At 39.2% G+C, this 13,300-nt stretch overlaps 1 protein-coding gene across 1 annotated transcript in view; it reads left to right on the forward strand.

The window, feature by feature from the left end:
- FILIP1L (filamin A interacting protein 1-like) overlaps positions 1-13,300 on the forward strand; it is a 69,446-nt gene that overhangs the window by 7,469 nt on the left and 48,677 nt on the right. The window contains exon 3 of the mRNA XM_009587372.1: positions 2,907-3,085. Within this exon, the coding sequence (XP_009585667.1) occupies positions 2,907-3,085 (179 nt within the window). The remainder of the gene's footprint in view (positions 1-2,906; positions 3,086-13,300) is intronic.

Raw genomic sequence — 13,300 nt, forward strand, 5'->3', positions numbered from 1 at the left:
CAACCTCTCATCGCCACTCAACAAATACTCTAGAGCAAACAAAATATACTGAACCCATAAAACACTGCTGGCAGGTCCCACACCCTTCACACCCAACAGTGCAGAAGCAGGGCTATTTTCTATTTGGCTAATGTTGTTTGTGTTGATGACTAACCCTCATCTCCATCAGGCATTTATATGTCTGGAAACAGGAGTCATTTGATTTATGATCAGCTTGTAGCCAGAAATTTCAGTGTTTTCTTACGATAGCAATTTACACATCCCCTCAGGTTCCTACATATACTTTTGAAGCAGTGGTCCAATCCATACAAATGCATGAATTTACTTTCTTAACCCCATCCATGCAGACTGCCTGCCCGCCAAAAGAAATCCGAAGTTCACACTTTTGCCTTCTTCCCCACCTGACCTCACACTGAGAGCTGAGACCAGCAAGCACTATCATGCAAGGCTGATGCCCAGTTCCTATCAATTTAAGAAAGACAGGGCCATAGTTATGAACAGCACCACATCAGAACTTTATCAAAAAAACAGGAGGCAGGTTGTTTTCTGAGAACAGCATATTCACCTGAAAGCATGACCTTTAAAAAGGCGAGGATCAGAAACTCAGGTGATGGTGCTTCATGCATCTGTGCAATAGCTGTTCCAAAAAACCCTCCAAAATCTTGGAGGGGGAAGAAGGTTGATAAAACACACTGAAAATTCTCTCATTCTGGTAAGCTAGTCGCTGAACAAAAGATTTTAAATTTTGAAGTTTCCACTTCTGGTGGAAGAAGGGAGAGTGCGGAGAAATTAAAAATGGCCAGTTTTCTTCAACCTGACCTTTTAAGGCAATTCAGTTTTCAACCTCTGTAAAAGACACAGAAAACACAGCCAAGAGATTACTGTACAAGGTGGCTCTTGCTTACTGAGAAAGCTTGCAATATGCAAGGGTTTAGGTAAGAAATGTTTTCCCAAGAGAGGCCCTACTTCAGGATCATGATTCCAGAAAGCACTGACCTTGCTGGTGTAAAAGTGTGCGAATAATGAGTGAACAAGATGAAAAAGCCCTTAACAACCTGGTGTAAGAGCACCACAAAACAGCCAAAAGGGACAGTCATAGGTTTCTTTACATTTTTTGATCATGCATGAAATGAGCTCAGCTATGTCGCAACAGAAAAGACACTCTCTAACGTCATAAGCAGAAAGAAAGGGCAATTTTCAAAATGGTCCAGATTTCTGTTGGAATATTTTGGACTCAAATCATCTTTAAAGTCTTGTCAATAGTTCCTTTTTCCTTATTCATAGCAGTGTCACCAAAAAAGTTAACAATGATTTAGGAGAAACGTAAGAGAATACATAGAGTTTAAAAAGAAGCTGAGGTAATCAGGGGGAGACTCAGAAGCCCATGTAGAAAATGCAGATATTCTCACTCATTCAAGAAACTCATGTTTAGGCATTCCAGCTCTTCCTGTCATCGCTTCTATCTGCCAAGCTGTGAATAACATGAGGAAAAGATAATTAATCCTACTCCTTGGAATTAAATCATCCAAAATAAGCAGTGGCCCTAAGAATCTGAAGTCCCACTGTTTCTTGTGGCACGTGAAATTCTTTGGGGGGGAAATGAGAGAACCAGAACCAGCCTTGCTTCCCACACTGCCCATTTGTGAATTCTTTCCTATTAATAGAGTGAAGCACTGCAAAGCAGCTTGACCTACTAGAATAGACTATGGTTAAAGCAAGGCACTGGGCTTTGAGCTCAAAACTTCTCTTTTCCAAAAAGGATACGAGGATTCCTGTGTTGACCTGATGAGGGAGGCAATCTCCACAGGGGAAGGGGAATGAGCGGGGAACAAAGATTCTTACCAATACAGACTCTTTCCCGGTCCTTAGATGGCCGCCAGTGAGCGGTCCTCAAACTTCAACTAGATCAGTAATGCCTAAGGAGGAAAACCCCTTCTGGTTTCATACACACACACTTGCATAACTCAGTCACATACTGAATTCAAAATTGTAAGAGAATCCTCAGAATGATAATTTTCTCTCAGTTTGTGGAAATCATTTTGTTTAACAGCATAACTCCAGTGAACAGTTATACCAACACCTTTGTGGTAATAAATATTACCAAAAGCTAAAATAGATTATTTAAATTAAAATATCACTATATAATAATATTTAGAAGCTCAGCAGAAATCCTTGGGAAGGGGAGGGAATTTGATGTTCAAAGTGTGCTATAAAGGTGCCATCCGCAAGGCAAACCCCTTTACAATGTGTGAAATTTGAGCAACAAAACAGGAAATGCCACCGTTAAACAAAAAAACTTCCAACCATTTCATAATTTAGCACTTACTTATTCCAGAAACCCAGAACCACGCTCAGAGTAAGCAAAGGAGACAGGACTGGTTTTCACTCTTTGTTCTATCACACATTTAATGTGAAACCAGAGGAAAACTGCTTTTTGATCTACCTGTCTACCTTACAAAGACAATTCAATGCTGTCATTTCCTATGCAGCTACAAATGAGGCAGCTATTTCTATTCAACCAAAAGTCAGTCTACTTCTGTGTAAAGCAAAGGCGGCTTCTGCCAAGAAGGCTTCTTCTGTTTCTCCACCACAATGATCAATGAGAAAAGCACAGCCCTTGGAACAGCAACTGTTAATTAGTAGCTGCTGAGAATCAGTTATGGCAGGAGGAGGAACAGAAGGTGACTGAGGGTCCTGCAAAATAGTACCTTAACTTATTTTTCTAATTTGCCAGAATTAGACTGACAGAACTAAATAACCCTTTCCAAACAGATACCAAAGGACCTGGCCATTAGACTATTAAATGCATTTTATATTATTAAGCCTCTCTTAAAATGTTTCATTAATGAAAGCCTGAGCAAGTAAGAGTTTCAAAAGACTTCAGGAGTTTTTGCTTTTTTTCGTAGCTTGATAAAGTTGTAGAGAAACAGAAAGAAACTCACAGACGAATGCTGGAGCAACTTCTAATGGTAGAAAAATCACACAGACAGACACTGTATGAACTAGAAGAAGAGAAGAGGAAGCACAGCAAATACATGGAAAAAAGCGATGAGTTTACAAACTTACTGGAACAAGAATGTGAAAGGTAAGGTTACCTCTTGCTATAGTACTGAGAAATACCTACAATTTAACATTACGTCTAAGGATCTGTCCACCTTCTTATTCTGCATCCACTAAAAATCAGAAATATTTTGAGACTTGTATTTTGAGAGTTCAGCTGTGAAAACATGACTAATTACTCCTAAATAACAGTAGTGTCTACATCTGCATCAGCAGGTGAGGTAGGTCAAATGGTTGGCAGATTCTTCAGCACTGTGGCAGAACAATAGATATGTTACACTACAGAGAATACAGGGAGATACGCAAATGTGTAAAGTTACAACCAACGTGAAGCAGGTAAACCTTTTAGAATGTTTAAGATGCTCAGTGTACACTATAGTATGTAAGTAACAGATTATGAAATCATGCATGCAGCCTTTATGGCAGAAGAAAAAGACATGAGGAAAAGTAGAAGGTGTTTGGACAGACCACAGAAATACAGAGAGAGGAAGCAAAGGCAAAGGATAATTTACAGCAAGTTTTGAAAATAAGAATGCCATAAAGTTCTAATATCAGGATTGGCATAAAAACCATAAATCCGACTTTATTTTTAAGTGTAACCTAAAAGCACCACAGCTTGTTTAAGCACAGTGAGAAGCTTTCAATAGCAATTCTCAGAAGAAGGATTAAGAAGAATTAGATGTCATTTACTGTCTTTAAAAAAGCCACTTTAAACCGTGGCTTCTCTGAATCTGCAGTAAAACTGAACACATCCTAAGGAGGGGGGGAAAAAAAAAAAAAAAAAATCAAAGAACATTTCCTATTCCCTGGATAGCTACTCCAGAAGATAGGAGAATATTGTCTCTGTTTCCTTTCACTTAGGAACAGCTTCCAGATGGAAATGTTTCAGTGTGAGAACGTCAAGCCCATTCTAAACTCACATTATGCATAGATAATTCTTCCTCTGCTTCGCCTGTGTAACATCATGTTCCACGTATTTTGGCAGTGTTCACCCTTTGCACTACACCTCTCTCCTGCAGGTCTATCAAAGATAGCACGTATGCTTCCCACCAAGTACACAACCACATTTATGGATTGCAATTAAAGCATCTGGGAAAAAAAACCCCTTTGCTTCTCAGAAATGTATAGGCAAGCACAGGCACACACAGAAAAGCACATACAAAGTCCTCCCACAAGGCACAGAACTGATTTTTTTCTCTAAGAACTGTTTTTGTGAAACATCATCGTATCAGGAACCAAAACCTGAGATGAATGGGAGTTTTCATCTCTGCTATCTTTTTCTCAAAAACTATGAGACACTCATCTCTTGGAGACAGAGCTAAACAACTACAGTTGCTAAAAGTGGCAAAATGTTACATCACACACATGTGCTCACACAGCGTGAAAAGCTGCACAGAAGGAAAGACTCAGCATCAGAGACCTTGTATTTTTTTTCTTGTGAAAACAGGGTAGACATGGGATTAAAACTCTCTTCCATGCCCCTCCTCCATATTCCCTCCAAGACGACTATAAAACATTTACCACTATTATCTGTAACATTTGGTCTATCTGCCTGGAAAAAGGTGGGGGGGTGGTGGTGGGGGAAAATACTGAGGTGCCTAATGAGACTTTAGAGGATGAAATAATAGATTTCAGATTAAGTCTCAATTTTTGTATTTTCTTTGGAGGACGTATTTTATGTGGAAAACCTTAAGGGGGTGTGATGTCACATGTTGAGCTGATTCCAAAATGTTTGCCAAGTAATGTCGCCATCAAGATCTCCATGCAATTGCCTGCCATAACAAAAAAACAACAAAAAAAACCCCACCACCCCAACAAAAACCCCGACAACCAAAAAACGCTCAGCAAGTTAAGGCACAGCTCTTTCTACATTAGCCTTCCTGATTTGACATTCAGAACACACACCCATATGCAGCAAAGTGACCTTTTCTTCCATTTCAGAAACCTTAGTCCAATTTAAATCTTCTCAGGATGTGAATTTTCTGTTTGGATTAAGAACAAATAGAACTCTACAAAAAATTTCATACATAAAGCAATGACAAATGAATTTTTGCTTCCCCCCCACCCAATCAATTAAAAAAAAAAATTATTCAGAAAAGCATTAAGTATTCATCAATGAAGTTTCATCTGTTTTCAGCCAGAAGCAGTATTCTCTTCTAAGTGTGGAAGGGTATATAACATTCCTAACAGTATTTCAGTTTCAAAGCAAAATCCTGAACTTCCATTCAATTAGTCAAAAAAGTGTCTCGCTTTTATCAAAGAGCAAGGCTACAGTATATGCTAAAGATAACCTTGAAGAGTATAAAACGCATGCAAGCCAAACAAGGTACATGAATAATATGTGATTATGTGATCAAAATGAAAAAAACTTAGATGTCATGGGACAGTGATGCTGAAGCACTAAAAACTACTCTTGAGAGCAAGAATAAAGAAACTACCAGTCAGGTCCAACACTTACATATGATTCTGAATATATTTTCCAATAAGGAGGAGCGAAACCATTTCCTCTTTCTTACGTATGCGCTCAGGAAGTACACAACTGAAGAATTCTTAAATGAAAATTTTAGTGATGAACTAATTTATCAGATGATTATGTTTTACAAAAACTAGGCAGGCCTCCATCTCTAGGGCCTTTTCTGCTGCCTTACTCCCTCCATAAATGACATTTCTCATTGAAAGAGTTAAAAACCATGTTTGGATCATGCAAAATATTAGCAGTTTTCACTGACTCAGTAAAAACCCTTCACCTTAATCATTTGAGAACCCCTTTGACTTCATAGTAAGGCAACAAGACTAAGTTTGGCCTCAGCAATTGTACACTGTCAGATTTGGGAGTTTAAGCTTATGATAGGACTAATGACAGCCTTCTAGATAGTAGAACTGGATTAGCATTTAATGTTAACCCTTTAGGCATTTTAAGCATTTTTCTTGTTGCCAGCCAAAACTAATCCTCCATAGTCTTGCTGTAGTTGAGACAAAGATTGGTCTTCCAAACTGAAAAGAGTCTCAACACTTAGCAACAGACATTTACCAGTAAAAGAATGATAAAATCATGCTACTATCATTATATTTATTCATCTTCAGTCATATGTACTTTTAAAGCATGGAGCCACTGACAAACCCCTATAAGATAAGGAACAGTTTTGTGGAGAACAGGAGGCCTATGGGCAACAACCGGATAGGGCTTTCCCGCACTTCAACATGAACTCTACTCCTTATGCATGCAGACCAGACAGGAACACAAAGACAAACTACACGTGCGTGGTAGTGGACTAGACCAAGTCTACTAGAGTCTAGAAGGGAAAATTTTATTGTATTGCTGGAGCCTAAAGAAATAGCAGCACCCAAACTCACAGGAACGTAAAAAACCTCCAGAAGCTAGATACAGAGACTACTAGGTGCACTTGAAGAACCACAGCATAAAAGCCATTAAGCTTGTTTAGAAGCTCTTGCATTTCATGGGGTTGGTGGATGGAGGGCAGGATTAAGGACTAGGCAGAGTACTTACTTCAGATTCAAATGCAGATTCCACTGTATCTTCCCTGAGGATAGGGAAGACTTGTCCAAATATATGTACCCACATTCCATATTTTTGCAGTACAATTAAATAATAAAAGCTACTATTTTAGAAAACCTTTTACAAAGCTAAAATATGAAACTGGAAGGTTTTCCAGATATGCATGTTCCCAGTTTGAAAACACATGCCATATACATGCAAGTATTTACGCATTTACATATTACTCTCCACCCCACAAAAAAAAAAAAAAAAGAAACAAAAGAGTAAAATGATTAGCACTTACACAGCCCTTTTCCTCTGCAAATCTCAAGGAGTTTTAAATATTAGGTAAGCACAGCTATTCCCCATTTTCTGAATACTGAAAGGAAATGAAGGTATGAGTGGAAACCAGTCACAGGTACCTTGGGGTACAAAGGTTAAACTGGAAGAAAGGCAGAAATCTCCCAAGGTATAGGTGTGTCCCATCTTCAAACTTTCTATATACTATATAGACTCTCAACTATACAAAGGGTAAAGCTTTATTATCAACATACACCGGTTAAATAAGTGAATGTTGTTCAACAGGACAGGAAAAAATAGCAGTATGCTAATAAGCAATGTAAATAGATTTTTTAAAAGGCAGTTATGATAAATGTTGCTCACAGGAATTCAAATATTAGCACAAAACTTTGCAAGTTGGTATAGTAGCAATTAGTAAGATCTTTAGTTTAAGGATCATCTACTAAGATGAAGGTTTTTTTCTACCGGGAGGAAAGCCATCGTAAGTTTTTGTTTTAGCTCTGAATTCACACTGACAAAGGTCATATAGAGAACGTAGTCCAAAGAAGAAAACACAATTGTTTACATATAAGATAATTCTAACAGTTGCTAAAAGGAAACTTACTCCTTATGCTCTAAGCAAGTGAAAAAACCTAAGCCAGCCAACCAAACTCTATTCCGCTGTATCAGACATTTCTTCTTAAAACATCAAGTAAAGGGAATTTTCAGTGGTAAGATAAAAGTTATTATTATACCTATCTGAGGAGTCAGCATTCACCAAGCTTAAAAAATGGAATCTAACCTGCAACAGTCTCGCAACTATAGTCTTTCTCATCTAACAAAACACCATAAAACACTGTGCTTGTTGCTCCAACTGCTGCCCCCCTCAAGGTCAGTCAGTTAATATGACATCCTGTTGAGTGATACAGGCTAGAAGGGATCTCTGGAGGTCTCCAGCACAACCTGCTGAGTGCAGGGCTAACTTCACTGTCAGATCAGGTTGTTCAGACCCCTGTCCAGCTGACTACTGAAGATCTCCAAGGGACAGTGATTCTGTTGGCTGCCTGGGCTCCTGATGCAGTCTTTGCCATCCTCACCAAGAGACCCTCTCCCTCAGTTTCATTGTAGGCATCATCCTGGTCTGGCTTCTGCCCCGTGTTCAACTGAAACTGCTCTCATTAAAGGCTCAATAACTTCCATTCTGGCAAACCTTTGAACCTAACCCATCTTCACTGTCTCTGATCTTTTGGCTGCCTCGGACACGAATGAGCTTTCAGCACTTCCTTCCCATCTTACCCACACAGAGTTTCTGCGGCTCCAGCTGGACTCATTTCTCTAAGTGTTTCCACAGTGTACTCTGAGTTGGAAACTTCTCATTGTCCACATCTACTCTGTCCATAGGATCCCACAGGTCTTATTCTTTAGGTTTTCTCTTTATCCATTCACTCCCTGTTTCTCCTCATGGAAACTCAAAGCCAGCCATTATCTCTAAGCTGATGACCCAAGTCTACTCCAACCACCATCACCACAACAACAAATCTCAGATGTGAGCAACCTGCCATCATCCCCAACTCCATGAGACTAGAAGGGAACCCAGTCTTTTATCCCACTGTCCTTGGCTTCATCCTTAAGATTCTCTAACATCTCAGTTCTTAAAACTGGGGTAGCAAAGTCATACTGCTTGTCACTCAGCCTGTCACACCTAGGCACATGTTCTACCTGAGCCTTTCTACATTTAAGTCTCACAAATTTGTCTTCATAGCACCTCCAAGAAAATAAAAAATAAAATTAAAAACAAACAAACAAAAACCCAAAAAACAAAAGCACAGGCCCCGCCCCAAACCACCCCACGCAAGTAAACCAAATGTATCTTTCTGTCCATCCAAATAACTAAATCTTTTTCCATGCCTACACTTCAAAAATATTTTTTTATCATTTCCACATTAGCTATTTCACCCCTCTATGTCTCTTCACTGGATGCATTCTCATTACCGCATTAAGGCTATGTATTTCCTCTTTACAGTACACTCTTACCTCTCATGCAATGTTAATACATGGGCCAAACATCACACTAAAAACGTACCAAAATTAAATCATGTTATGCTATAATACCCCTCAGGTATTGAGTAGGTAAAAAATGTGATTTCATAAAACTGAGCAGTCTAGGTTAAGTGGTCTGGTTTCTTTTTTTTTTAAGTGTCAGCTGAAAGTAATTGATACACACAGTAGGTCAAGTGAGCAACACTTGAAAACTGGGACAGGAGAGAAGGAGCCATCTCAGCTAAAGGTGAAGTGTGTTAGTATGTTGTCAGCGTAACATTGCTGTACTTTAATTCTGACACATTCACACACTGGAATAACAATATATTGCATGCCCAGCTCTGGAAAATTCAATATTCTGTAACAGTGGGTATAATTAATATTTGCTGTTTTTCTTAATGAAGCCAATTAAACATTATAAGAAGCAGGATCTTATCTCTATAGAAAGCTACAGTAAAAATAAACACTGTCAACTTATTTATTCTACATGTGTTACCAGCAGTTTTTAATTTCATGCACACTGAACTATTGTTGTAGATTGCATTGTACTCAAATGCAATCATTTCCTTTTAGCTTTCTGGCAATGAGTTCTATATATTACATATGCCTGAGACTATGTCTTGCAAGTTGTGAAATGGATGCCAGATCCCTGCACATTTGACCTTTTTCATGGGTATCTAGTGTTCTGTAGGTGAATAAGAGAGACCCACCACAAGCAAAACATTAGCCTTCTTATTCTGTGTTACACCCCAATGGGACAGTCCGACTAATAATACCACTGAGGCACGAAGACAGACTCAAGGAAGTGATGTACACAGATTAATTACCTCATGCTCGTATGTGAAAAACTACATAACTTTCAACAGATGTTGTGAAATCAAACCCTTGTCAAAATTCAAAGATTCAAAGATTTCTACAACAGTTTCTGTGCATGATGGAAGGTTGAAATACTTTATCTTAAAGCAAATAAATTCATAAAATCCAGGTCAACAAAGGGATTAAAAAACCCAAAACTGCTAAATAAGGTCACATTATGTTTATTCAAAGCAAAGATTAAGAATAAATACAAATAGAAACAGGGCTTTCAACTCAGTGTTTGCAGAACTGAGAAATTCTCTAGATCCATGGTGCAATTCTAAATTATTCCACCTACTGTAATCAGCAAGCAGACGCAAGATCTAGGTGATAACCATTCCTCATGCAACTCCACTGACATTGGTGGAATGACAGAGAGAAGTGAGGCTCATATTTAATTTCTCTGAATTCTGAGCACGGAGTTCACTGCTTCAGGCCCACTGTCATGACTACCAACCAATACTATTACTGTGTACTTTGAGGCCAGAGAGGACACGATGAAAAACCTTAGTCAAACGATGTTCTCCTACACTACTACCCTCTCTCCCCTCATGAATGGGGAAAGCGATGGTGGTTGCCATATGCCCTCCCTGTAAAAGGGCTTAAGTTCTCCTGAAAGGGATGATCATGGAAAACCACCCTGGTGGTAGCTCTGGTCAGCACTTTTAACTGTAGTGTCAGAGCTCAAAGGGAAAGATGATCCTTCTAAGCTGGCAAGTCTCAGAATATTTACGGCTCTTGTAAATCAACACCAACTCCATATACTCTGTTTGGAACCTAACCAGTGACCAGCGTGGACGAGGAAGCACTGGCCAAATATGCTCATGGTGAGGCGCTGCCCTCAGTAATGGGGCAGTCACCAATTCACATTTCCAAATAAGACTGAGTGCACCACTCCATGTGCAGCACAGCATAACTAGTCTAATCATAAGCAACAATAGAAGTGGATGACTGCACCAAGACCTGTGACCAAAAAAAGACACGGTGCACTTCTGATTCATTGCAGGGTGGGGCTGTGAGAGAGGGAGAAGTTGGCACAGGATTTTGTAACTGGAGTTTGAAAAGAAAACACACAACATGAGACAGAGAAAAATCTATAAATTGTTCTCTGAGATAGAAAGTTTGACACTATCCTAAGTTTTCAGAACAAACCATTGCTATGGGAAAATTTATACTCTTGTTTGAGTGTGGAGGAGCAAAAGTCTCAATGAAGTTAAGACCCTTCTCGTCACAGAAAAATTTAAGTGACTTATATGTGCTATAATTAGTTTCATGTCTTAAGAACAGGCAAGAGAAAAATGGCCATGAGAACTGAGAAGGCAGGTCACACATCAGTTACCAAGACCTGTGGTCTAAACTCATTTCCCATGGCATATTATGAGCTTCAATGCATTTATGCCCAGCTACAAAATCTCAGAGCATTATGTACACATATGAAAGAAGCACGCATGGGAGACTGAAGCAGTTTAAGAAAAATGTCACAGCCTCAGTCTCTGTGCTAACACAGTGATTTTAAACAGAGAACAAACAAGAAAATCAATAGCACTAAATCTGTCGAGAACAAGAGATTACTGGAAAAAAATTGTTAAAAAGAAACACCAAAAATCTTCCTACCTGATAATTTTGATTTTCATATAAGTACATTATTTTTTTGTTTCTTGACGTGAAATGCACACTGTATAACCTTTCAGGAAAACACCACACACTTGGACAAGGTAACACATAGCCTATTTAGTGTCTGAAGACCAAAAGTGTGAACACATTGAAAAAGTATGTTCAATATTTGAACCTTTCTGCTAAGGAGATTGGAAAAAAGCCACAGAATATGTATAAATTCAGAAATAAACTAAAAGGTCAGGAGGGACATATGAACTTATGTTTTTAAAATTTCTGTTTCAGATTTCTATATGGGAGGGGGAGTGTGGCTCAGAGTAAGAAATGGGAGTAATAGGAAGTAGATACAAGAAAAAACATTAGATCATCTAGTCTCATCCCTGGCAACAGAAGGTTGTTCTCCAAACATACTGTTGACAATTTTGCTTCTCATTTCAAATGTCCAAAATACAGAAAGGTCTCAATCCCTGTAGAACTGTTATGTAAAAGTTGCATTGTCATAAATAAAATTATACTTTTCTATTCATTCAATAATTCATCCTCTTTAACAATTCAATACAGTCCTTCCTGATAGGATTGTTACTCTATTGAAAGATTTCTAGATTCTTGGCTAAGACTGAAAAAGAACCCGAAGGCACCGATTTTGGTCACAGACACAGACCCAGCTGAGTTCCATAGCAGATAAAGCCCTAACATGAGAGTTTGAGTGGGCTGCAGCAAGGTCTGCTGCTGAAGGACGATTCCGAATAGAGAACTGCCCACTCCCCTTCTGTGGTAGGTCTCAACTGCGCACCCCTTGGGATAAAAGCCCGACACAATGGCCCCTGTGAGGCATGATTTGAAGGAACTCCAAAGACTGAGCAGGCAGAGAGTCTTAACCAGTCCCTTCACCCTCCCACAGAAAAGTTTGTGCTGGGGAACATGACTGGTAAAAGCTAGAGCTTGTACAGACATACCAACAACAGAAGGCTCCAGCACTAAAGGCTTTTGAACCATCACTTGATCATCGACAACATTAATTTTCAAGCAGGAAAAAAACCCAAAACCAACAGTTGTGATTGGGTCATTGTGATCAGGCTGCTGAAAGGGGAGAGGGGAAGCATTTTGCCATAGAAGAGTTTTATTCCCCCCCCAAAATAGGAAATTAAAAGTGCCAAGGGGACAATAACACTGAAAATACCCAGACAGCTGATTTATGTCTGCCAAATTTGGCCTATCATCAGTTACCTTCTCCCAGAGTCTATCTTTGCCAAGAGTGTGAGAGAAGAAGGGAAACTCACTGAATCCAGAAACATGGTTGTTTTCAAATGTGCGTATGAGCTTGATGAGATATACCTTGCACAGGTCTGCTCTCATTCTCTGCCCAAGATATTCCTAGCAGCTTCAGCGGAGACAGCATCAGGTTATGGCACCGCAAAAGAAAATCACTAAAACTGCTCTTTGGGACAATGCCTTATTTACTTCCTTGCCAATACCTTCCAAGTTACACATTTTGCTTGAAATTATGAGAGCTAATTAAAAACCTGCAACTTGAACAGAGCTCTTCACTTTTAAAACCAGTCAGAGTCTTGCCTCATACACTACCAGGAAATTCTTTAGCCTCAGCACTTTGATTCACGGTATCTTCAAGTCACTGGGGAAAGACACATGCCCCACAGACATTATCAGGGTAGAGGTAACAAAACAGCAGTTTTCTTGAATTATCCTTCCATTTCAGTCAATCATAATTGTTACCATCTCACTTGCACTTCCTTACATGCTACGCTAGCTTCCGTCCTCCTCAGAACCTGGGAAAAAGCCTGAACAAAACCAGACAATCCTCTGGAAAAGGAAATAAAACCTAGCAGAAATGGAGACAATGCACCCTCCTCTCCCTTCAATTTGATTTGTATGCTAAGAATTTTAGGGTTATCAGAAAATTCTTAGCACTGTAAACCTTACTCTGACGTATGAATT

This window comes from Fulmarus glacialis, unplaced genomic scaffold, assembly GCF_000690835.1.
Source record: "Fulmarus glacialis isolate BGI_N327 unplaced genomic scaffold, ASM69083v1 scaffold7791, whole genome shotgun sequence".
In the NCBI taxonomy this organism is placed as follows: Eukaryota; Metazoa; Chordata; class Aves; order Procellariiformes; family Procellariidae; genus Fulmarus; species Fulmarus glacialis.